The 27,586-nt window shown below is 42.3% G+C and overlaps 1 protein-coding gene across 1 annotated transcript in view; it reads left to right on the forward strand.

Annotated features, from left to right (window-relative positions):
* LOC311061245 (immunoglobulin superfamily DCC subclass member 3-like) overlaps positions 1–27,586 on the forward strand; it is a gene marked incomplete at its 3' end in the record, with an annotated part of 37,268 nt that overhangs the window by 4,626 nt on the left and 5,056 nt on the right. Inside the window, exons 2-9 of the mRNA XM_084079800.1 lie at positions 306–450; positions 3,443–3,573; positions 4,867–5,004; positions 6,801–6,959; positions 18,292–18,457; positions 19,677–19,927; positions 20,848–21,012; positions 21,696–21,884. Coding sequence (XP_083935926.1) covers positions 306–450; positions 3,443–3,573; positions 4,867–5,004; positions 6,801–6,959; positions 18,292–18,457; positions 19,677–19,927; positions 20,848–21,012; positions 21,696–21,884 — 1,344 coding nt within the window. The remainder of the gene's footprint in view (positions 1–305; positions 451–3,442; positions 3,574–4,866; positions 5,005–6,800; positions 6,960–18,291; positions 18,458–19,676; positions 19,928–20,847; positions 21,013–21,695; positions 21,885–27,586) is intronic.

Raw genomic sequence — 27,586 nt, forward strand, 5'->3', positions numbered from 1 at the left:
TGTGTGTGTGTGTGTGTGTGTGTGTGTGTGTGACAGAGAAAGACAGAGAGAGAGAGAGAGAGAGAGAGAGAGAGAGAGAGAGAGAGAGAGAGAGAGAGAGAGAGAGAGGTAGAGAATGGTCCATGGATGTATACTCACAAATATGCGTTTGTGCAAGTCTGTGCATGGGACACGGACACGGACACACACACGGACACACATGTACGCCGAACATTGATGAGTTCCAATGTGATTATGGAAATAAACAGAACACACATTTGTATTTGTAATTTTAAATTCCTGGTCCTTTGTGTGTTTCTCCTCAGCTCTGCCTAAGTTCCACCGTCACCCAGAGTCCATGTGGGTGGATGAGGGGGGAGTGGCTCGATTCCAGTGTCTGGTCAACGGGGTCCCTGAGGCCCACATCACCTGGGAGAGAGACCATGTGCCTCTGAGCAACACCGATAACAGGTACACACACACACACACACACGCACGCACACACACACCACAGAATGTCCCGTTTCACAAGTAAAAAATCTTTTGAAAATATCAGATCTACAAGCTCACAATACGTACAATATTTGCCTCTGAGATGTAGTGGAGGAGAAGCCAAAGTACTGAAAATTGGAAATACTCCAGTAGAATAAAATACAGTACAGTACTTGATTAAATGTACTTAGATACTTTACAACATTGCAAAATGCGCATTGTGACTCTCCCCAAAATGCATATTGTGGCTTCTTGGGACAAATGTGACCAAACGTCAAACACTAACTGGAAGGGGGTACCGTTCCAATCACCTGACGCCGCCCCAAGCACTTCCGCCCCCCTTCCAGTCAAGGGGTGACTTCTTGGGATGTCCGCCAATCAGGATAGAGAACTCAGGCAGGATACAGGTTAAACAAGTGAAATTGGAAGTGACATAAAGAAATGAGCAGACAATGGCCGGGTTTCCCAAACAGCTTCGTAGAGATGCTGCGCAGGTCCGACGACGGGTCTAACGTGTGTCGTCACAGGCGTTAGCAGGCACGTAGATTTCAGGTCATGCCCTCAGCAGCCACGTAGATTTCAGGTCATGCGCAGCCTACTCAGCTTGCGTAAGAGCCTCCTACACAGCAAACCTACGATCCCTCATTAGAAGCAGGTGGTTGTAACCTGGCAACGTGCCATCTAAACTGGCTTCACGAGACACCATAGTCGTAGGTTCTCCATGCACGGAGTTACGTGTGTGCTAAAACTACATTCTGCCATCAGCATGCACGCAGCCTACTCCCCGCCCCTACTCCTGGGAGAGACGTAGCCTCGAGTGCTGTTAAACGCAGCAGTTTGTAACGAGCGCCCTGGGCCGCTTGTAACACCCATCGTAGCGAAATAGATCTATGAAAAGACCGACACACACACATACACACATACACATACACACACACACACACACACACACGCACGCACGCACACGCACACGCACACGCACACACACACACACACACACACACACACACACACACACACACACACACACACGTGTGTATGTATATATATATATATATATATATATATATATATATATATATATATATATATATATATATATATATATATATATATATATATATATATATATTACGGCCGGGCCGGTGCGTAACGTGCCCCAAAAAAAAACAGACATACAAGCTGTCAACGCACTGCGACATGCCGTGTCGATAGCTTGCAGATCTGTTCTTTTGGGTAGGGCGAGCGGCTGCAGTGCTTCGTTCTCTATGCATGAACCCGAAGTTTACAAATCGTACCCTCACGGATAATCCGATCATCTAATAAAAATATTAAGCATATGCCAAGTTAACTAAAGGTATATAAATGATGCTGAGCTAAATATGTTTCCTTAATTTTGAAGTTTTATAGTTAAACGTTATGATGAAAGTGCAGTTCCTCTCACAAAGTGACAGCTGTTGCGCTCGCCATGTTTATGAATGGTTAAAATATCTTTTGAAAATAGCAGATCTACAAGCTCACAACGTGTCACAAGCTTGTAGATCTGCTATTTTCAAAAGATTTTATGCATAGTAGACTTGGGAAATGGGACGTTCTGAGATCGAACCCGAGGCTCCCACTCGCCAGTCTAACGTGTTACCAGTCATGCCAATAAACCTGCCCGATAGCCAGGTCTATTGCACTCCACTTTTGGCTAATTTGACTGTGGGAGCTACACATAGAACCTAAACAAAGAAAAAGAGTCCGCACACCGTCTTAATGCTCCCGATGATTTAATGAACAGAGCGGTCAGATACAACGTTTCGGCCGATGTGGCCTTCGTCAGGTACACTGAGAAGTGTGAGGAGACTGGTATAAAAAGACAAAGGAGGGCAGGATACACTGATCACTGAGTGCAAGCACCCGGGGACAACACCCCAATTTGAGAGTCTACAGTATGACTCACAAGTTAACACATAGAACCAGCGCAGCACTTCCTCCTAACAGCCGCTCGCCCTACCCAAAAGAACAGATCTGCAAGCTATCAACACGGCATGTCGCAGTGTGTTGATAGCTTGTATGTCTTTTTTTTGGATAGGCTCGCACGTTACGCGCCGGCCCGGCCGTAATTTCCCCCCATTGGTGCTATAAGCTGTCAATCATGCAGGGAGACGCCCCTGAACTTTCTGAACTTTTCTTGAACAGCAGCCATGTTGCCTGTATGTTCATTTAAGATCATTGAAATGTCACCTTAAAATGCATTTTACGGAATTACAGAATGTACCTCAAAAATGTAAGTGTCCAATACATATAAAGGTCATTTAGATAAAGGTCCGAGTTTATTTTTGCAATTTTTTGGGGGTATATATATATATATATATATATATGTAGCCTATATATTCGCAAAGGTTTTTAAACTGCTGTGTGGCATTGGACAGCAATACGTAGTTTACGTAGGCTTTACGTAGGCTACGTCCAGGAACTCTTTACGTGCATGCTGCCTCCGGAGTGTAGTTTTAGCACAGACGTTAACACCGTGCGCTTGAGAACCTGCGACAATGCTGTCTCCAGAAGCCAGTTTAGACGGCACGTTGGGTACACACAGCTGATACTAATGAAGATAGGGCGCAGCGGGGTTGCTACTGCGCAGCTGCACGCAGCTTCTAGGCTACGCATGAGCTTTAAATTCGTTTGGGAAACCCGGCCAATATTGGAACATTTGTACATTTGAAAACTTGAAACGGGGCATTCTGCATAATGACTACTTTTACTTTTGGTACTTTAAGTATATTGTGACACCAATACTTCTGTACTTTTACACAAGCAAATTTTTGACTTTTACTTGCCCCTGGAGTAATGGAGTATTTCTACATTGTGGTATTGATACTTTTAGAATTTGAGTACTTTTCCCACCACTGTTTAAATGCTGTGTGACAGCCCTACTGACGTGGTGTATGAAAGACGCTCACTAACGTCTCCATTGTGTTGCCAGGTTCACTCTGCTGCCGATGGGGATCCTCCAGGTAACCGGAGTGAGGCGGGTGGATGCCGGCGTTTACCGCTGCGCGGCCGCCAACATCGCCAACACACGCTACAGCCACGAAGCCACGCTCAACGTCACCGGTACGGTCAAATCTCTTCCGGCTCCACCAGGGATGGGACGATTTGGAAATGATACGGTTATTGTGGCAAAAAGAATTAACGATATTATCGCGATAATCAAAATACACTTAAAGAGGTGGTGCCATGGTTTTGCACTTTTTCTGTTTTTCATGTGTCTATGAGGTTGATAGAACTTCATTAAGCCCCCTGGTGGTGTTTTATGGTGTTTTATGTCTTCTCTGACTATTTTGAGTTTCTACCTGGAGGCTGAAACCTTGAGGGTCAAACGTGCCAATAGAGAAACAGCGCTTTAGTGACATAGTAAAAACATACCCTCCCCCTCATTATCATAACACAACAGGTGTGGGCATGAGGAGGAGGAGGGACTAGGACAGGTGGGTGGTGCTAAGGTGGTGGAGGAGGTGCTAAGGTGAGAACCAGGTATACTGAACTGGAGGCATGTCCACATAAAAACATAATTTCAACAATTTCTGTACACTTTTTTGAAAAAAATCTTCCTCCTAGTATAACCATAATACCTGATGATTATGTTTTAGGGGGTGGGGGACTCACTGAAAATCACGGCACCCCGTCTTTAAAACCTAAAATGCCAGTTTTGTTAACCACTTGAACTCCCAGCATCCCACAGTATTATCGGGGGAACGTTGTGAGCTTTTAGATCTGCTATTTTTGGCGATTCGATTTGTGTAGAGTGAAGTAAGAGTGTACCAAATGCTCTCTTTACAGGTCCGTTTCATCAAGTATCGAGGGTTTAAGTGGTTCTTTTTTTTTATCACAATAAACGATAATAACGATTATCGTCCCATCCTTAAACTCACCCCCATAGATACATATATACACGTATATACTGTAGATGCCATAGATCAGTGAAAGTGCCATGAGGCCACTCCAGGGGGGCCCGAGAATACTTTGAGAATAATATTTGGAATTCATCAATAACACCTCAAAACCACTTATTAAAATGGATCTGAGTTGCACTGTACTGTACTTGGTGCGTTCTTTTTTCAATCTACACCAAATGCCGATCTAGCTTTAGTTTAACACCCATTGAGACCTGGAACGCATCTGTGTCACACTAAGATTTCTTTGGCTATTCAAAAATAGCAGATATACAAGCTCATAGCACGGCACCGAGTACCGCGCTACGAGCTTGTAGATCTGCTATTTTTGAAAGATCGTGGATTTTTATTTTTTATTTTTCAAAAAACTGTTGGGATTTAGAAAACATTTTTAGAATCGGCCTCAGGTCTTAAAGGGTTAACACGCTGTCTTCTCCTTGCTGTCCCCATCCAGGCGGGGCCCCCAAGACATACAGGGAGCCAGTCATTCTGTCAGGACCCCAGAACATCACCATCACCGTCCACCAGACCGCCATCTTGGAGTGCATCGCTACAGGCAACCCCCGGCCCATCGTCTCCTGGAGCAGGCTGGGTAAGGACCACCCGTCACCATCACCACAACCACTGGACATATGCGGGTTTAAAGGGGCATGAAAACCCCAGGCTGATTTTATAGTTTGTGTTCCGGTTGAGGTTAAAAACTACCAAAAACCAAATGCCTTTCTTAAACCTTTTTCATGCCAAGGACTCCCAAAACTACATGTATTTGGCCGCGGAACCCCCCATCTGATTTTTTTTGTGCCAGGAACCCCTGGAAGAGAAGATTTGTGTAAAAAATAAATCAAAATTATAAAAACTAAAATTCAAACAAACTTTTACGATTTAAAAAAAAAAACTAAAATAGCAGATGTACAAACTCGCAGCGCGACAATAACTGACGCGGTGTGAGCTTGTATATCTGCTATTTAATTTAAAAAAAAACACTAAATAGGAGTTCTAAATAAGAGTTCTCTGAAAAACTTGCTATAGCTAAAATGTAAAAGCACAGATGCTTTACCGGTTTTTAATGGGTTAAAAAACATGGCAGACTAGATTGCAGAAAAATATCGGCTCATAGCGTGCCACCGAGCTCGTGCTGCGCTAAGAGCTTGTAGATCTGCTTTTTTTTTAAAACAAATTCAAATGTGAAAATGTATGCAAATCTTTGAATTTATATATACATTTTTAACTCAATTTTTCAACATTTCGTAGAATCCCCCAGAAGCAAAGATTTGAGTTAAAATTTTCGCTTGAAAAATAAATATATTTAAAGATTTGCACAAATTCTCATGATTTTCAAAAAATAGCAGTGAGCTTGTAGATCTGCTATTTTTGAACAGCCAAAGTATAAGATAAAGGTTAAAGTGGTTCAAATCTAAAGTGACACAGGTGCTTTCCCGGTCTTAATGGAAAACTACAAAATCAGCCTATGAGTTCATGCCTCTTTATAATAAGCACGTTGCCCATTTTCAACCTTATCTTCATAGAACCTTTCCTCGCTAATGCTCATTATAAGATGGAACCGTTTCGGTGTGTCTCATTGGTGGAATGTTGACAGTTCAGAAACCTGCCTACCAGTGACATCATCGATGGGGATTCCAATAGAAACTACAGCCTTTTCTCTTCCTGGGAAGTTAGCATGCTGAAATGGAAGCCATTGTTCTTGCATTAATAATAAAACGTTTGAAACCGATGATGTCACTGGTAGGCAGGTTTCGGAGCTGTCAACAGCCCTCCTCTGAGACACAGAGTGAGTAGACTGACCTTGGTTCTCAAAGTGTACCTGGGGGTCCCCAGCAAAATTAGTTAATATAGCGTCACAATCACTTTAACCACTTTAACCATATTTTATACTTTACCTATTCAAAAATAGCAGATCTACAAGCTCATAGCACGAGTGCCACGCTATTTTTGAAAAATCGTGAAAACCTGTGTGAGGAAGCCTTCCTAACCAAAGTGCTAAAAAGGAGGGCCAAACAGGTAGCAAGGTACTGCTCAATATCAGCTATTATAGGAAGCCGCTCAATTTGGAGGAGGCGTTGTTCCTTTACCCATGTTTGTTGTCTGCTGTGTTTGACAAGTATGCAGACAGTTTACAGTTTACAGTTAAAGTTTGGAAGCCCATGAGGGTCCCTGGACCCCAACTTTAGACCCACTGGTGTGGCAGAGTGTCTCCAGTGAGCCAACATGCACACAATATCAGCAACCCTGACTCTGTTTGACCAGAATGTAACAGAGCCTTCGTTAGTATCATTGGTAACACCTGTGAATGTCTTCATAATATGGCTGCTGTGAATAGAGCCTATTGTACTTCTGTTTATGTGGACAATATTTCAAACGTGTGTGCAGACGGGCGCTCCATCGGCGTGGAGGGCATCCAGGTGTTGGGGACAGGGAACCTGATGATCTCAGACGTGTCCCTGCAGCACTCCGGCGTGTACGTGTGCGCCGCCAACCGGCCCGGTACCAGGATGAGACGCACGGCGCTGGGACGCCTGGTGGTCCAATGTGAGTCCCCCAACGCTCCTACGATTTATTCACTTACTTGTGTTGCTTTTTATGTCTTTATTGATAGTGACTCGAACCCGCGACACGCTGGTGCCCGGACCGCTAGGGCAGCGGTCCGGGCCTCACTTCACACTTCCCTCTTTCCCTGTAAAGTATTTTTTTCCCTCCCCATAGTCGTGCCTGATTTGGCAGGTGTGAAATGAGACCATGTCACACCTGGCACACACACACACACGCACACACGCACACACGCACACACGCACACACACACACACACACACACACACACACACACACACACACACACACACACACACACACACACACACACACACACTCGATGTATTTAAATTAAATACATCCAACGCTAGGTAAGGGTTAACATCTGATACCCTAAATCTATAAGCACACTTTATGAGTATGGGTCAATATAGTAACATTTAACACATAAGCTCACACTCAAAAAATGCGTATAATTCTCTTTCCTCAAAGAGCTGAGTGGACAGGTTTCATATTTGGTTTCCTATTGACATAAGATAGGTCAATAGGCCTACAGTGTTCCTTACATATCGTTGCTGTCGGGCTGAAACCTCTTATCTCCTAGGGGTTCTAACCCAGCGGTCTTCAACCTTTTCAGGCCAAGGACCCCCTAGCTGAGAGAGAGATGAAGCAGGGACCCCCTACTCTATATTGTATAAAATTGTGTTTCAGATGAGATTTAAAAAAAAAAACTTAGTCTGCTCTTTTTCCCCTATTATAGCCTATAGCCTCTTTGCCAAAAATAATGCTATTTTTGGCTAAAGTTCTCCTCAGAAAAGGGGATGCTAGGGTTCAAGTGGTTAAGGTAAAAAAAAGAAATATCACACAAAGATTTGGCGGACCCCCTGTAGTAGCTCTAAGGACCCCCTAGGGGTCCCGGACCCCCTGTTGAAGACCCCTGTTCTAACCTTTTGTGTTTTTTTTCGTAAATAAACGCCCTACTCGATCATACTGCAGCGTCACACAAAAGTATCAAAAGTAGCAGATTCGCAAGCTGTAAACGTGGGGCAAAGCAACGTGCTTAGAGCTTGTAAATATGCTACTTTTGATGCTTTTGAATTTGAATCCTGAAAAGTAACAGTTTTGGACACGTGAGGTTTCCACCCGACAGAGACGATAATATGTGATAAGACTGATAGTTTGTTATGAATATTGCCAAACAATATGATATATGTATAAGTGTGAGTGATTGGAATGACTGTGGGTCTCACTGTGTCCATCTGGATATTATTTTCTTTGTATTGATTTAGTTGAAATATGGAGATACATGGTTTCTGCCTGCCATGTGTGTGTGTGTGTGTGTGTGTGTGTGTGTGTGTGTGTGTGTGTGTGTGTGTGCGTGCGTGCGTGCGTGCGTGCGTGCGTGCGTGCGTGCGTGCGTGCGTGCGTGCGTGCGTGCGCGCGCGCGTGTGTGTGTGCGTGTGTGTGTGTGCGTGTGCATATGTGTTGACCGGTGATGGCTTTAAGTGGGGGAAGGAGAAGGAGGGGGCGGGCCCTGGAAGTAGTCGATATCCAGGCTCTGCCCTTCATGCTTACCTTTGACCCCATCGGACCTTAGGAGGGGGGGGGGCTGACAACACCCACCACCCCTTCTTTATAATTAACCATTGATGCTAGTGTCCACCTCTTTGTCTGTGTGTGTGTGTGTGTGTGTGTGTGTGTGTGTGTGTGTGTGTGTGTGTGTGTGTGTGTGTGTGTATTACTACACTTGTGAGGGCCCACAAGTGTAATTAGAATTTGAGAAACCGACATTGTGAGGACACTTTTTTGTTTGGCTCACAATTAGGAAAAAGATTCCGGTTTGGGGTTAGGATTAGGCATTCTTAGAGGGTTGGAGTTATGCCTGATTTATATGTGGTTGCACTCCAAAAAAATCAGATCTACAAGCTTAGAGATCTGCTCATGTTTGGAGTGTGACACCTTAGGGTTCGGGTTAAAAATGGTCTCATAAACAAAAGGGTAAAAATGGCATTCATAAATGTCCTCCCAATTATAGTAATACAAAAACGTGCGTGTGTGTGTGTGTGTGTGTGTGTGTGTGTGTGTGTGTGTGTGTGTGTGTGTGTGTGTGTGTGTGTGTGTGCGCGCTCCCTGTGACACGGACCCATCCATCAGCCAGCCATGTGTCCATACACTCCGTCCGGCTCGTATTTCAGGCTGTCATTATAGCCTCTGTTTTAATTGGCCGTCGGCAGTGTCCAGCTCATTAACCACGGACGGTGGCCTTGGAGGGTCATGTCACCCTCACGGCGTAAATGGGATGAGGCAGCGACACGTCTCCATGGACATAAATAAACAACCAGATGCATGATTCCATTATTATACCATATTGTCAGTGATGGAAGAAGTACTCACATTTTTTACTGAAGTAAAAGTATCAATACCCTGTTGTAGAAATAGTCTAAGTTCAAGTTCAATATTAAAGAATTACTTGAGTAAAAGTACAAAAGTATTGGCATCAAAATGTACTTAAAGTACCAAAAGTACAAGTACTACTCAAAAAGAAAAATGTCCCGTTTCACAAGTTTCCAAATGAATACAATTCATTCAAATCCAGCAGATTCAGCAGATCTATCTGCTATCTGCTGGATAGCTGTTTGAAAATGGCTGTTTGAAAATAGCAGATCTACAAGCTCAAAGCGCGTCGCAAAGCGACACGTGGTGAGATTGTAGAACTGCTATTTTCAAACAGCCAAAGTTTAAATAGGGCTGAAGTGGTAAATGTATGTTTTGTAATAGTAATCTACTAACAAGTAACTAAAGTTTTCAAATAATTGTAGTGGAGTAAAAGTACAGTGTTTGCCTCTGAGACGTAGTGGAGTAGAAGGAAAAGGATTGAAATGTACTGAAATTGCAGATCTATGCAACATGTTGTGAGCTTGCAGATCTGTGGCTAAGTCTGACTGTGACTAAATAATAGTGTGACTACATTAAATCCACTGGAACACTGGTTCTTATTTATACTTTTAAACATACATGGTTTCTGCTTGACAGTAACACATTTCACACTCAACTCATTAGGGAAACAGAACTGACCAACTGATCACCGTGTATTGTTGGAGACAATGTAGCATGTTGTAAATGCACGCTGACTGATGTTCAATGCTGATGTGCTGCTAATGTACACCCACACACATTAACCACTGTTGTTTATGTCAACACCATTACACACACACGCACACACGCACGCACGCACACACACACACACACACACACACACACACACACACACACACACACACACACACACACACACACACACACACACACACACACACACACACGCATTTCTTTGGGCTATTAAAAAAATAGCAGATCTACAAGCTCATAGTGCGGCACCGAGTGCCGCACTATGAGCTTGTAGATCTGCTATTTTTTGGAAAAAAATCGCAAACGTTTGTGTTTTAAAGCAAGATTTTGCAAAGATTTGAGTTACCAATGTTCACATTAAAATTATGTATATTCAAAGACTGGCACAAGCTCATGAGCTTGTGGATCTGCTATTTTTGAATAGCCAAAGAAATCTAAAAATGACACAGATGCGTTCCCGGTCTTAATGGGTTAAGTTACGTGTCATATCTTCCCTGTGCAACTTTTGATTACGATGACATTACATTTTGTATTCATTATGTTCCAATGTTCGATGCCCCCAAAAAAAACACATTTAAATCGTCAATCGCAATTATTTTGTAGGACAATTAATCGTCGACTTAAATTGTGTCATTGTGACAGCGCTGTCCTTCCATCCATGCAGTGTGGTGTCACACAGTGCGAGAGGATCAGTCAATGCTATCAGATTGATTAGTGGAGTGTGTGTGTGTGTGTGTGTGTGTGTGTGTGTGTGTGTGGGGAGGGGGGGGGGGGGGGAACGGACACACCATTAATAATATTCATTCACTTATTGATCCACTACTCCTCTCTTTTTGGCTGGAACGGAGAGGAACAAAGAGCGTGTTCACCCTGTATACTGACCTAGCCAATTAACCAAGCTATATCAGCGGTGCTCAAACCTTTTACATTTCTAGGACATACATAAGCGTATAAATGGAACCAAATGGTTGTACACTCTCAGAGTTACAGACCTGTAATTTGGTTCCATTTGTACACTCTCAGAGTTACAGACCTGTAAGGGTCCATTTGGTTCCATTTGTACACTCTCAGAGTTACAGACCTGTAAGGGTCCATTTGGTTCCATTTGTACACTCTCAGAGTTACAGACCTGTAAGGGTCCATTTGGAACCCCCTAAGAACATTGAGGGTCCCTGGTCACTTTGAGAAACACTGCCCTGTATTATACAAAATAAATGCCAAAAATACCAGATCTACAAGCTCAGAGATCTGGTATTGTTGCAGTTTATTTTATTTTATTTTACATGTTGGTAATTTTGGTTATTTTTTTACCTATAATGATATGCCCAAAAATAGTGGTTAAGGGTTAGAAGCAAGAAGTTAGATAATGTCAAAGGTGACTTTTGTTTTCCTTTTCTATGTTTTAAATAGCTCTATATTGTGATAGTAATTATTGCTATATAGTGTGTGTTCAGTAACAGGGGTCTCCATGTCTCTCCAGCTCTTCAGTAAACACAAAATACATGTTCAGGTTGGGATAACAATTTTGTGAAATTAAGTGAACAAAATTGAAACTGAGACACTATACAATGTAAGCTGATACAATATCTTTGTGGCATTCTCTCTCCTGATTAGACTAAATTGTTATCCCGTCCTTAAAATGTATTTTCTGTTTATTAAAGAGTTGTCGGGATATGGAGACCCCTGTTACTGAACAAACACTCAATGATTACTATCACAATATAGAGCTATTTAACACTGTTACTGAACAAACTCTCTATAGCAATGATTGCAGAGCTTTAACTAAACCCTAACCCTATAACAAAAGCATTTTCATACACGTTCTTGTATCATTCTCAACCAAATGAAGCATTGCAGTAGTACAGAGCAGGCAGGCTCGGTAAGCAATGACATAAGCCAGTGTATTGTTATAGTATTGATTTGTTGACAGTATATATAAGTCATGTTCAAAGTGGACACGATGGCCGGAGAGCTGAGGGCTTAAACCAGTGCTTCTGGTTGTGTACCCCCTAGGGGTACAAGGAGGTACTGCATGGTGTATGTGAGAGAAAGTGGAAAATCAAAGAATACATTTGACTGCTATGTTTAATAAAAAAAAAATAGCAGTGACTAACTGTGTTAGACCAAGTGTTAAAACAAGCACAACTACGCTTTGATTTGTGTTTTATTTTCAACATATTGAAATCAAAACTGGACTTAAACTGAAATATTAGAGCCAAATACATCTGCTCAGGGGGCACTAATTGCAACTCTTTCACTCCATAACTTGTTTGTAATACTGTTATCATTCATTTATAGCATCTTACACTATCTATGTTTTTTATCTTGCACTTTTCTAAGCAAACCATTATAGTCAGGTAAAGGGGGCACTTGGGTTAGGGTACCAGAGCCTAAACAGTTAACTAAATGATCGATAATTCAGAGAGTGTAATAGCAAATGGACCCTTACAGGTCTGTAACTCTGAGAGTGTACACATGGAACCAAATGGACTCTTACAGGTCTGTTACTCTGAGAGTGTACACATGGAACCAAATGGACCCTTAATGAGTCCGCAATTCATGAGAGTTGTGGGGGTCCGTGGCCTAATGCGTAGTAAACTGGTGGGGGTCCTTGAAATGAAGACATTTGATAATCACTGAACTAGAGAACACACCGTCTGTCTAGTCTTGTCTTGTCTTGTCTTGTCTTGTCTTGTCTTGTCTGTCTGTCTGTCTGTCTGTCTGTCTGTCTGTCTGTCTGTCTGTCTGTCTGTCTGTCTGCCTGTCTGCCTGTCTGTCTGTGTGTCTGTCTGTCTGTCTGTCTCTCTGGGTCCATGTTCATGGTCAGCTTGAAGGGACAAGGGCAGTGTTTGTTTGCGTGTGTGTGTGTGTGTGTGTGTGTGTGTGTGTGTGTGTGTGTGTGTGTGTGTGTGTGTGTGTGTGTGTGTGTGTGTGTGTGTGTGTGTGTGTGTGTGTGTGTGTGTGTGTGTGTGTGTGTGTGTGTGTGTGTGTGTGTGTGTCAGACAATAGAAGTGTGGGATGCGCCTTTAAAGGGGGGAGGAGTGAGGTCAAAGGATGACCCTTGACATCTCACCCCTGACCTCCAACCTTCCAGGACCCTGAGTGGGAGAATAGATGGACCAATAGGAGGAGGCGGGGTCTTTGGGGGGGAGGGGGGCGGAGCTCAACGTGATTGATGGGCTCCCGGAGGAAGGAAGCGGGCGAACGGTGCGTGACCCCTCCCCCGAGGGGGGGGCGTGGCCTCCGCACAGCTGGTGGTCAGCGCAGTGTATGTGTGTGTGTGTGTGTGTGTGTGTGTGTGTGTGTGTGTGTGTGTGTGATTAGTGAAAGAGATCTTATGAATATCAGCTCATATGCCTTTTGTTTTGGGGCAAAACAATCTTCTGAAAATTATCTATAAGCTCACAACATTTTCAATTAACCAACATATAAAATAGGGCTTAATTGGTCAACGTGTGTTTTGTAACTATAATCTCACTCTGCAAAGTAACTTGTAATTAAAGTTTTCAAATCATTGTAGGGGAGTACACAAGTACAATGTTTGCCTCTGGGATGTAGTGGAGTATAGAAGCATAAAGTATTGAAAAAAGGAAATACGCAAGTAAAATGTACCTAAACATTTTACAATAAAAAGTACAAACGTAAATTAATACACTTAGTTACTTTACACCATGGATAATAAACATACAAGCTCATAGTGCGGCACTCAGTGCCGCACTATGAGCTTGTATATCTGCTATTTTTGAATAGCAAAAGAAATCAAAAAAGTGACACACAGATGCTTTTCCTGGTCTTAATGGGTTAAAATAATATTAAAAAAGGAATGGTTTTGGACATAAAAGCTTTCCACCCGAAAAGCAACAATATATATTTTAGTTTTATTTGAATTTCAAAGCAGATGGTAAAGCAAAGACAGGAACACCGGGCTACAAAACAAAACCCAGTGATCTAATGAACAAATGACCTCTGGTGAAATTCAAGGTCAAGCCGCGTTTGGCTATAGCTGAAAGAATAGCTGATCAATAAATGGTATGGATCGGCGGACAAATGGACGGGCGGGGGGCGGGGGTGCTTGACAGCTTAAATCTTAACGCCGCGAGGACAGATGAAGGGGTGGACAGTCTCTCGCACACACACACACGCACACACACACACACACACACACACACACACACACACACACACACACACACACACACACACACACACACACACACACACACACACACACACACACACACACACACACACACACACACACACACACGGGGTGTGATTTAATTATCCATCTGGCTGTCTCCCAGTGTGTCCCAGTGACAGATAAAAGAAACCTTGAACTTGCGTTGTTCTGGATTGAGCTGTGTGGTCGTGGTCGACTTTTGCCGTCAATACTCCACCTAAGACACTCTCAGTGGTGGAAAAAGTAATCAAATGTCTTAGTTAGATAAAAGTACCAATACTGCAGTATAGAAGTACTCAGTTACAGGTAAAAGTCTGGAATAAAACATGTACTTGAGTAAAAGCACAAAAGTATTGGTATAAAAATGTACTTAAAGTACCAAAAGCAAAAGTACCTCTATGTTTGAAAATAGCAGATCGACTATTTTCAGATCGACTATTTTCAAATAGCCTAGGTATAAAATAGGGCTAAAGTGGTTAATGTATGTTTTATAATGTAATCATTTATATCTGCAAAATAACTAGTAACTAAAGTTTTCAAATAATTGTAGTGGAGTAAAAGTACAATATTTTCCACTGAGATTAGTGAGATGTAGTGGAGTAGAAGTAAAAATACCAATTTGTTTAGTACAGTAATTGAGTACATTTAGTTACTTTACACCACTGCTAGAGTTGAATTGTAAAATGAATAAAAGAAAAGATTTCGAAAAAAGCCAACATGAGCTGTGAGAGATGGTCTGAAGCAGTGCATAACAGTGACTTTTTACAATGTAGGTATTTGGCAGACACTCTTTATCCAGAGTGACTTACAAGTGTGAGATCAGAGGAAGCAGATAGTAAACAGGAATTCTAGTCAATAAACAACCAGGTAAATATTCATATAAATAGAGTGCAGAGAGAGCAATAGTGGCTCAAAGAAACTATAGTATATACCAGGTGCACACTGGGCCTAGCATCTATCTGAACAACATGCGTTCTAAATGACATTATGTACACTGAAACTATAGGATAACAGGTAAACACTTAGCCTAGCATCTGTCTAAACCATTGGTTCTCAAAGTGGGGTCCGGGGACCCCCAGGGGTACTTGAGGGGATACCAGGGGGTCCCCAGCTAAATGATTTATAGGAACCAAATGGACCCTTATCGGTCTGTAACTCTGAGAGTGTACAATTGGAACCAAACGGACCCTAACGGGTCCGTTTGGTTCCATTTGTACACTCTCAGAGTTAAACTAACATAGATTTTACAATATAAATTGGGGTCCCAGAGATAGAAATGCCATTAAATGGGGGTCCGTAGCCTAATGCATGTCAAACTGGGGGTCCCTGAAATTAAAATGGTTGAGAATCACTGCTAGAACTGTAAAAATCTTCTCTTATGGGGGTCCCTGGCATATCTTTTCAAATGGGGGTCTGTGGGCTAATAAGTGTCAATTTGGGGGTCCTTGACATGAAAAAGTTTGAGAAGCACTGGTCTAAACGGCATACTAATAACTAGTCATTTGGAATAAAAAACAAACAGACAAACATAGATACATCCTCTTCAAATCAGCATACTCAAAGGGTATGGTCAAGTCCAAGTGAATCACAGACACATGATTTATGACTCTCTAGTACCCCCCCCCCCCCGCCCCCAGACCCCCCTCTAATAGCACTGCTGTTCAGCTAGGCTGTGACTCTAATAACCTTCTGACCCGTTCTGTTCTGCCTAAACCCATTCAGACCGGGGAACACATCTGTGTGTCATTCTTAGATTCCTTGGGCTATTCAAAAATAGCAGATATACAAGCTCCGAGTGCCGCGCTACGAGCTTGTAGATCTGCTATTCTTTGAAAAGAATCGTGAAAATGTGTGCACATCTTTGAATATATATAAATTTTTAACTGAAATCTTTGCTTCTGGGGGTAAACCCCATGCATCCATTATTCTGGTGAGAACATTTGCCCCCAACAGAACTGGAACATTTACAAGCTTGCTTAGCACCCTCTAGTGGATGGACAGCGTTAAACATACAGGCAGACAGTGTGTCGTCTCAATAGTTTTGCATTGTGGCTCTATTTCTCCTTCCATTTGATCAAAATGTCTTTTTAAGCCGCAGGTAAAACGTTGACGTTATATACGTGGTCCTACAAATAAAACATTGCAGTTCATAACTTCAACTTTATGGCCACGTCACAGGTTTACACGTCTAAAAAAAGTGTGTTCCATTATTTTCATACCAGCTCCATCAGTTGCAGCTGTTTTCTTTTTGAAAAGGGAAGAAGTATAGAGATAAAAAAGAAAGAGCAAGGAAAACTGGTCACATGCGGTCAGATATTCAAGTATTCCTGATAGGATACAAGCCGGTATTCAGATAGCAATAATAAAAAGTCAATGGTACGAGGCAGTTAATACAGTAAAGCCAAAAGCAAGGACTCTCATCTCAACTGTTCTCCAGGAATAGATGAGTGGGATCTATAGATCTATATGGGAGGCTTTAGAGGAGTCAGTGCTCCTATGAGAGCAAAGCAGTTTGGGGAATACGGAAAGAGATCCATGAACACATTGATTTATGTCTCCCTATTGAAAGAGGCCTTCTCATTGACACTTTCACCCTCTGGCTTAGCCCCCAACCCAATGTAACCCCCTCTCCTCTCCTCTCCTCTCCTCTCCTCTCCTCTCCTCTCCTCTCCTCTCCTCTCCCCTCCCCTCCCCTCCCCTCCCCTCTCCTCTCCTCTCCTCCCCTCTCCCAAAATAGCAGACCTACAAGCTCACAACGTGTCGCGGACGCGACACGTTGTGAGCTTGTAGGTCTGCTATTTCCAGGCGCTTTGACACCCTTGCACTACCAAGTCTGAATGGGGGCTTAGCTTGGCCTCTCCTGGGCAGGGGGTGATGGTGGGTGAGGGGTCGAGGGATGGGGAGTGGGGAAGGGTTCGACATAGGGGTCAAATAGATCAATGAGATGCATGGGGGGTAGGGTTAGGGATTACAGCAGTGCTATATATACGGTATATATATGCATGTCCATTGTGTGAATTTCAAGCGTCGACCCCGCCAATCTGCCCCCCGTGACGGACGAACGGACGGCTGGCTGCCGTGCACGCGCGCATGTGTGTGTGTGTGTGTGTGTGTGTGTGTGTGTGTCTGTGTGTGTGTGTGTGTGTGTGTGTGTGTGTGTGTGTGTGTGTGTGTGTGTGTGTGTGTGTGTTAGTTGTTCACAGCAGTGTCCACAACATACATTTTCAGCTGGGTTGCCAATTTTATCCAATTAGGAGAAAGAACCCATTTATCAGCTTCAATTTTTATAGCTTTCCAGATCCAAAATGTCTCATTTATTTATTTCATCACTTCTCTCTCCTGATATGGATAAAGCTGGTATCCCAACCAGATTTCGTTTTTTCTTTCTGTTTACTAAAGAGCTGTAGTGTAATGGAAGAGACTCTTTCTTTGGCGTTTCACCCAAGTGGGTGTGGTTATATGACTATCTCTAAACCTAACCTTAACCCTAACATTATCCTCACAGAAACTATGTCTAAACCTAACTTTAACCCTAACCTTAACCTCACAAACACTATGCCTAAACCTAACCTCAAAACGAAGCTTTGGCGAATCACAAGAAAAAAGTAGTTTTTGCACAGTGTAACCCCTAATCCAGGGGTCTTCAACAGGGGGTCCGGGACCCCTAGGGGGTCCTCAGAGTTACTACAGGGGGTCCGCAAAATCTTTGGGTGATATGATTTTTTTTTTTTTACATTAACCACTTGAACCCTAGCATCCCTTTTCTGAGGAGAACTTTAGCCAAAAATAGCAGATCTACAAGCTCACAACGCCTCACAGTGCGAGGCGTTGTGAGCTTGTAGATCGGCTATTCTTGGCAAAGAGTTATAGGTGTAAAAAAAGAGCAGCAAACGTTTATCCGAAACACAATGTTATACAATATAGAGGGGGTCTCTGCTTCATCTCTCTCTCAGCTAGGGGGTCCTTGGCCTGAAAACGTTGAAGACCCCTGCCCTAATCCAATATCGCTGTTTCTATCCTCAGCGCCGCCGGAGTTCATCCAGTGGCCGCAGTCTGTCTCCAAGACAGCAGGGGGCAGTGCTGTGTTCACCTGTGTGGCCCAGGGCACGCCCGAACCCCACCTCATCTGGCTGAAGAACGGCAAGGTCCTAACGCCCGGAGACAACGTCAAACTGACCAACAATAACAGGTACAACACTACCGTCAAAGCATATTCAAAAGTACAAAGTACATTTTCTTTTTAATATCAATCCATTGCTGTAAGATTTTCCAGAAATTTCCCTACAAATAGCTATAATAATGAAACTAGCAGATCTAGCTCACAGTGCCTCACATTGCAATGTGTTGTGAGCTTGTAGATCTAGGCTATTTTCACTACAGTGTTTGAACTATAGCTTGGACATGTAGTGGAGTGAAATTCACAAGAATCCCCAAAATACAAATACTCAAGTAAAGTGCAGATACTCCAAAAATGTACTCAAGTCAATTTTACTTAGTTACTCTCCACCACTGCTAAGCCAGTATAGAATATCTACATATATATGTGTATAGAAACACCACAAGCATAATTTAACACACACTGCACAGAAAATCCAATTTCTGCACTTCATGCTTTGTGCCACAGGGTGGCAGTGCTGTGTCACTGTAGATGTTAAGTGGTGATCAGATGTAAAGGGCTGGTGGTGATATCCTGAACTTTGACAGCTTGTAGATCAGCTATTTTTGAAAAGATGTTAGGCAAATGTTGTCTAGACAGAAAGAAACAAAGAAAAGTGAAATGTGCCATTCATAATGAGTTGAGTACCATATTACACCCAGTCCTCCACGACCTTCACTGGCTTCTGGCAGTGGTGGAAAGTAATTAAGTACATTTATTTACTCAAATACTGTACTTAAGTATAATGTTTAGGTATTTGTTACTTCACTGGAGTATTTCCAGTTTTCAGTACTTTTACTTCTACTCCACTACATCTCAGAGGCAAATATTGTATTTTTACTCCACTACATGTATATGAAAACTTTACTAGTTACTTTGTAGATTTTGATTATTATTACAAAACATACATTACTCACTTCAGCCCTATATACATTTTGGACATTTGAAAATAGCCGATCTATACAAGTTTGTAGTCGTAGGTCGGCTATTTTCAAAAGATTTTAAGACATTTTATACATTTGAAAACTTGTGAAATGGGACATCCTGCATAATGAGTAGGCTACTTTTACTTTTGGTACTGTTAAGTACATTTTGATTCCGCACTTTTACTCAAGTACATTTTGAATTCCCGACTTTTACTTGTAACAGAGCATTTCTGCAATGCAGTATTGATACTTTTACTCATTAAGTAGAACATTGTAGTACTTTTTTCACCACTGCCGCTGACCTAATGCTCTTGTCTCTCGCGCAGCACGCTGGCGGTGACGCGCATCACCTCCGCGGACGAGGCCATCTACCAGTGCATCGCTGAGAACAGCGCCGGCACCAACCAGGCCAGCGCCCGGCTGGCGGTGGCTCAGGCCACAGACCTGCCCGGGCCCCCGCAGGGCCTGGCGGCCGGACCCCTGTCCACCAGCGCCCTGCAGGTCACCTGGACTCAGCCGCCCCCGGAGGTGACCGACGGCATCATCGGATACGTCCTGCACTTCCGCAAGATCGGAGGTGAGTCTGTGGCCCCTAAAGGGGGAAATGTGCATCCTGAATGCTGCCCCCTTTTGTTTATAATAGCCCTCCTAATTAAAGGGATATTTCACCTAAAAAAAAAACAGTTTCTAAGTTGCTTGATTCAGTATTTCGACTTTTGATATTGATTTTATCAGACACGCCCCCATACAAACCTGGGCGTGTCTGATAAAATTAATATCAATTGCCTAAATACTGAATCAAGCAACTTAAAAACTGTCTGGGTGTTCACAAAAGCCTGAGTAGACGATAAAATGACCAAATGTTTGTTTATGAAATATCCCTTTAAGCCCAATTAATCTGCTGTTAAAAGTGAGTGATATTCGTTTTTATTATTTGATATTTAATAAACAAAAATTAGTTTCATATAGTTTTTGTTTCAAATAGTTTTTTGTTTGTTTGTTTCATATCTCATGCTTGTAGATCTGCTATTTTTGAAAAAGAATCTTGAAAATGTGTGCAAATCTTTGAATATATATACATTTTTTACTCAAATCTTTGCTTCTGGGGGTCCCTGGAACGAAATATTTTGAGATGGTGGGTCTGCGGACAAATACATGGATGGGTGGTCCTTGACATGAAAAAAGTTTGAGAACCACTGATATATAGCAACATAAGTAAAAAAAAGAAAAAGAGAGAGATTTGAGTTAAAAATTAAAAAAAACATATTTTTCTAATCTAAGATTTGCATACATTTTCAAGATTAAAAAATAAATAAATGCAGATATACAAGCTCGTAGGGCGGCACCGAGCTTGTAGATCTGCTATTTTTGAATAGCCCAAAATATTAAATAATGGTTATAGCTAAAACAATCTAAAATGAATGATGAGATCCGTTCCCCGGTCTTAAAGAGTTAATGTCCTCACATGTATATAATAAGACAAACTTGTGTTTTCAGAGCCGGACAGTCGTGAGCTCCAGGAGGCGGTCAGTAAAAGCACGTTCCAGCATGACTTCAGCAGCCTGGACCCTGCCACCACCTACCAAGTCTACCTTAAGGCCTACAGCCCGGTGGGAGCCAGCCAAGAGAGCAGCACTGTGGTGGTCACCACACTAGGGGGAGGTATGGAGACCACCCGTATATACCACCCGCTCACTATAGGGCATAGCAGTGGCGGCCATTTTCTGGTTCCATCCAAAAATATTTATGTTAATTTATTGATTTAAGCCTAGAATCAAGCCATCTAGGATCCTGGTGAATCATGACCATAACACATTTGATTATGTGAAAAAAAAGATTTAATTATATGATATACTATATTTAACAAATACCCTTTGTTTTGCGTTTTTTTTTTATGTTATGGTCATGATTCACCAGGATCCTGGGTGGCTTGGTTCTAGGCTTAAAACAATTAATACACATTTGGAAATGGAATGGAAATCTCTATGGAAAAAATCTATGGGGTCTGGAACGATGGAACCATAAAATTGTCGCCACTACCATGCCCTATACCTTACTAGGGGTCCTGGAGGGGGGGGGGGGTTCCATGGGGTCCCCAGCTAAATTAGTTAATAAAGCGTCACAATAATTTTAATAATTTTACCCTTTTATCCATATTTTATACTTTTTTTGCTATTCAAAAATAGCAGATCTACAAGCTCATAGCGCGGCACTCGGTGCCGCGCTATGAGCTTGTAAATCTGCTATTTTTGAAAGATCGTGGAGATTGTGCAAACCTTTGAATATATATGTATATGTTTTAAAGCCAACATTTGTAACTCAAATCTTTGCTTCTGTGTGTGCAGTCCCCGGCGCGCCCACCTTCTTCACCAAGGTGCTGAACAGCAGCAGTGTGCAGGTGCTGTGGGAGCTCCCCGCCAAGGCAGGCCAGACCCAGGGCTTCAGGCTGTCCTACCGCAGGGTTCCCCACGCCGACTACCAGGGGCCCGTCCAGCTGGCCCGCCAGACCAACGCGCACACCCTCTCTCTGCTCGGTGAGTGTGTGTGTGTGCACGCGCGCGTATGTGTGTCTGTGTGTGTGTGTTAGTACCACTGTTGCCAGATTTTGCGAGAGAAATAAGCAACCAGGTCTATGAAATGAAAGCCCATAAGAAGCGACTATGGGCCACGTGATCACTTTAAACCTAAACATTGGCTATTTCAAAATAGCCGATCTACAAGCTCACGCGGCGCGTTGTGAGCTTGTAGATCTGCTATTTTCAAAATAATCTTGAAAAAAAAAAAAAAAAACATTTTGAATATTTTAAAAACATTTTAACAACACAAGTTTGGTACAGGGGTCTCTGGCACAAAATGTTTTCAGATGGGGGTCCGCAAAAATATTTGGGGGTCCTTGAAAACGTTTGAGAACCACCGGTTTAAACAACATTTAGGAAGCAAGCCCATATAAGTAACTGCACTTTAACAAGCCCAAAAAACAGCAACCCGCAACTGCCAATCTTATAAAATAAATACAGCACAAATCTTGTACAAACCCCAAAGCCCTGCCACAAAATATTTTCAGATGTACAAATACAGATGAATTTGGGGGTCTTTGATATTTTCAAAAGAAGGCCGATGCACACACAAAGGTTGGTAACAGGTCCTGCACACTGTCTGGAACTTGCAAAAAGGATGCTCTTTATTAAATCGACGTTTCAGTACTTAGACCTTCATCAGGACAAACATTGGATATGGGTCTTTGATATGAAAAAAACGAAATGTGAGAACCATTGGTTTAGACCGGATCAGTAAACTGTGGATCAAGTTGATCCCTGCAGTTGAGTTATTTTCACGCGTTGTGCGTCTTAATACACAGTGCCTGCCAGCTTGTAGATCTGCTATTTTTGGTTACTGTTCTGCTCGGAATTGGGACTCTAGGGTTCAAGTGGTTAGTGTAAAAAAAAAGCTCGTATCACGAAAAGATTTGCCGGCCCACCAGTTGTAACTCTGTGGACCGGGTGCATTTCGCCTTTCCGACATGTCGCCTTTCCGACATGTCGCCTTTCCGACGTTAACGTTACGAACCCTGTCCAATCTACAAAAACACAGCAATTGAAGCTAAGAGGATTATAAAACAAATGAAAGAGAAAAAATTAATAAGTAGCAAACAAGAGACCTACCTCTCGGGTCAAGACACACCGCGACCAAGGGTCTTCTATCTATTGCCAAAAATACATAAAGCACCCGACACATGGACCATACCATTCGAAATCCCACCAGGCAGACCAATAGTTTCTGACTGTGGCAGTGAAACCTATCAGACAGCAGAATTTATTGAATATTTTCTGAACCCCCTCTCAACCCAACATCCGAGCTACGTGAAAGACACTTATGACTTTGTTGAAAAAATCAAGAAAATAACAATGCCACAAGCGGCCTTTTTATTCTCAATTGATATTGACAGCTTATATACCAACATTGAGACAGCTGCAGGATTAAAAGCAGTGAAAGATATTTTCAACAAATATCCAGATAGGGGGCGGCCAGATGCTGAATTATTAGAATTATTAAGTCTTAATCTGACCAAGAACGACTTTGAATTTAACAATAAGTTTTATTTGCAAACAAAGGGCACAGCCATGGGAAAACGGTTTGCTCCATCCTACGCGAACATCTACATGGCAATGTGGGAAAACACAGCTTTAAAAAAATGTATTCTAAAACCAACCCACTATTTTAGATTCTTGGATGATATCTTTGGGATTTGGGAGCACTCCAAGGAGGATTTTGAAGACTTTATTAAAGTTCTAAACACACACCACCGATCCATCACTATAAAATTTGTCACAGACACAAACAAAATAGATTTCTTGGATGTAACCGTCTTCAAGGGCCCACTGTTTAACACCAGTGGAAAGTTAGATCTCAAAGTCTACTTTAAAGAAACAGACACTCACGCTCTCCTACATAAAACCTCATTCCACCCACCACACTGTTACACAGGGATTGTTAAATCACAGCTACTACGATTCCATAGAATCTGCACACAAGAACAGGATTTTAAGACAGCCTGCAAGATCTTATTCTGCGCCCTACGAAAAAGAGGTTACACAAGGACCTTCCTACGAAAAGCCCAAGACACCTTTCTGGAAGTAAAGGAAAAATACCAGGGCCCAAAACTGGCCTTGGTCACTACCTACTCCTCACAAAGCAAATTAGCCAACACCAGGATAAAAAGAAATTTCCAAAACAGAGGAAACACACTTTTAAATGGGTGTAAAATCATTTCAGCCTATAGGAAAAACAAGAACCTCAAAGATTACCTAGTCCACAGCACTCTTAAAGGAACGAATAGACCAACTAACAAGAGACCAGATTACTTTAAAACAGCCCAAATGGTAACCAACAGGCACAACAAAAGAGTGTTTGGCATTAAACAAAGAATGCAGGCTAACACTAAAAACTGTATTTACTTAATCACCTGCACCAAGTGTGGCCTTCAATATGTGGGTGAAACACAAAACACAATCGCCACCAGATTAAACCAACATAGATATAATATAAACAATGGCAAGAAGACCAATTTGATAATTGTTCAACACTTTATGACACATGGAATAAACTCCCTAAAAGTCACTGGCTTAGAGCATAACCCAAATTGGACAACAGGACAGAGACAATATAACGAAAGACAATGGATAAAAAGATTGGACACAATTTTTCCAGAAGGACTGAATATGACAAACACCAGAAACACACAAACCAACCCTTCTTAATTCACTCAAATTAACTCACAGAAACACACAAAGAGACCACCAGGTACTTAGAGAACTAAAAGAACAAAGACCCACCAGAGAAAGGAGGAATAACACCCGACCATTAAGGACAATCACAGACACGTCAACGACCCTAGGGGAAGGCAAGGGGCTTCTCCCTGACCCATAGCTTAAAGACCCAAATAGGTGTGAGGGTGATCAACCCAAATGCCCACTCAAGCCTTCAAAAGGACTAAGTGGGCCAAGACACACACAATCAAACAATGGACCTAGGAAGACTTAGATGAACAAATGTGAAATAATAAGGACCTTAAAATTAAAAGGGGTTAAGGCCCTCATTACTCTAACCCCAACCCCTGTAGCAGAAATGGAGAATTGTATCAGTCCCAACAAAGACACACTATTGACCAGTAGTCACAGGGAAGGTTAGTTGGGGTACACGCAGTCCCCACAAACATCATTTACGATTCTGTCCCTATCGGTACATAACTCGGACGGCGCTGAGTCGACTAGCAGCCCTTCGGCCGGTCGTTGCGGGCACTCGCGCCTGGAGGCGCTCGGGCGCAACTCCTCGGCCTCAAGGTCTGCTGAGTCGGCGCGCCTCCGTCATGGTCCATAACTGTATTTGTTCTCTTAAATCCTTTATTGAGTCCTAATCCTGTACCATTCTTATAATGACATTATGGATGATTTTTTGGTATGCGGTCCAGGTGGGACTCAGGATGACTGGACTTACCTGCCATGCACAGTCCCCAGTGAACATTTCTCACAAAGTTCACTGGCATTTCTATTTCATATTATAATTTGTAAACATGCCCAAAAACCTAAACCTTAAAGAAAGGTGAAATGGTTAACCCTAATTGGAAAAAAAATGTTTTTCCCCCCCTCCCTCCAGGAAAGGGGTAACAGCCAAAAAGGGCTTAGGGCAAAGATTTAGAATGTAGTCTAAAGGAATACTTAATTAAACAGAATGTGAAATTATATGGACCTTAAAATTAAAGAGTAGCAGGATCCCAAAAAGACTTTCTTTCAAAAATAAGATGGCGAGAGCAAAAATTCCTTGCTCTGCCTTTTTCTGAAAGGATGACCTTTCTAAAAAGGCTTAGCACTGAAGTCCGACCCTAACCATTCCCTAACCCTAACCCTAACCGCACGCGGAAGCCACTAGTCGGAGTGGCGAGATGTCGGAATGGAGAGCACCCCCCCTGTGGACCCCCTAGAGGTCCCGGACCACCTGTTGAAGGCCCATGCTCTAATCGGCATCTACCCAAAATGTGTCAATAGACTGAGCAGATTCTCTCATCTCAACATCACCCTTCCAATCGTTGATCATTGATTTTCACTCGAAAACACCTGCAACTGCCGGCGTGGTGATCACACGATCATCAGTCTGATTGGATGATCACGTTATGACCACATGATGTCATTGACTTCCCAGCATGCCCCCCATCTTAGCCTAGAATTGATCTCTGTTTAGAGACATGGAAATCAATACAGCCAATAGGATCAATAGAGAATCAAGGGGGATTTATACTGAAGTTGCGTGCCGCAGATCTACAAGCTCACACGCCGTAGATCTATAGTAGATCTAATAAAAGGGAAATCGGCTCAAAATCGGTACCGCGCAACTCAAAATGGTCAAAAGGCCCACCGATATTGTGCTATCAATATTAATAACGAATATTCGATTATTTGTTCTTGTGTAGCCACGCCTACCAGCCATGTACAATTAGGCTACATGGCATGACAATCTAATGCAGAACAGAAACATCATTGCACCCATAGGCATCCTCTAAAACTGTGTTACTATGGGCAGGGTTTGGATGCAAATTTTGCCCTGGCCAAAAAAAAATATATATGTACAAAAATACCCCAAAAATACAAAAAATATATAAATAATTATCCCATCCCTAATCAACACTTAATATCCAGCCTGCTATTGCATAAGTGTAACAAATAGGTGGTTAGAGTTAGAGATAAGACGAGCAGGTACCAGCTTTCAAGCAGAAACTGTGTTGTGCATGTCAGATAAACACAGCAGAATCCATCACTGGTTTAACTGTACATGATGAGGGATTTAACAAAACAGACACCTGCCTTCTAATCGTCTGATCAATGGCGTTCGATTAGAGGAGAGCTGAGTTTTTCTCTTTTTTTAAGCAAAGGTTGGATGGATATCTGTACCGGTAGCTCTGTACAAGCTGTGAGCCTCCTGTCAATCCAATAGGATCAATGTAAAGACTAATATAGTTTTCACTCCCTCAATAACAAGCACTGAATTACCTTCAACAAACCATTAACCCCCAGCTGTCCTTGTGAACAGTGGTGGGAAAGTACTACGTTTTACTGAAGTAAAAGTATCAATACTGCGATGTTGAAGTAGTCTGTTACAAGTGAAAGTCCAGAATTCTAAATGTAATTGAGCAGTACTAACATATTGGTATCAAAATGTACTTAAAGTACCAAAAGTAGAAATTACTCATTATGCAGACTGTCCCATTTCACAAATTCAAAATGTATACAGATCTTTTGAAAATAGCAGATCTTCAAGCTCACAATGTGTCGCATCACGACACATTGTGAGCTTGTAGATCAGCTATTTTCAAATGGCCGATCGAAATATACATAGGGCTGAAGTGGTTAATGTATGTTTGTACTGTAATAATAATCTACAAAGTAACTAGTAACTAAAGTTTTCAAATAATTGTAGTGGAGTAAAAGTACAATATTTGCCTCCCCAGGACAAGGACAACGGAAGGCCACAGGGCATTCATTGCTAGGGCTCCATTTTTGTGGAATGAACTTCCACTGAAAATTAAACCGGCTATACTTTAGTGTCCACCTTTTAAAAGTATGTTAAAAAACTAATTATTATACAATGGCTTTTAGCTAGAAGGAATGGACAGCTAGTTTCTGCTTGGACTCTATTTTTTCTGTTTTTTTTGTTTTGTTTTTAATTTCCGCCATTGAATTGCCTT

The sequence above is a fragment of the Gymnoscopelus microlampas genome, assembly GCF_963454915.1.
Source record: "Gymnoscopelus microlampas genome assembly, chromosome: 15".
Taxonomy (NCBI): Eukaryota; Metazoa; Chordata; class Actinopteri; order Myctophiformes; family Myctophidae; genus Gymnoscopelus; species Gymnoscopelus microlampas.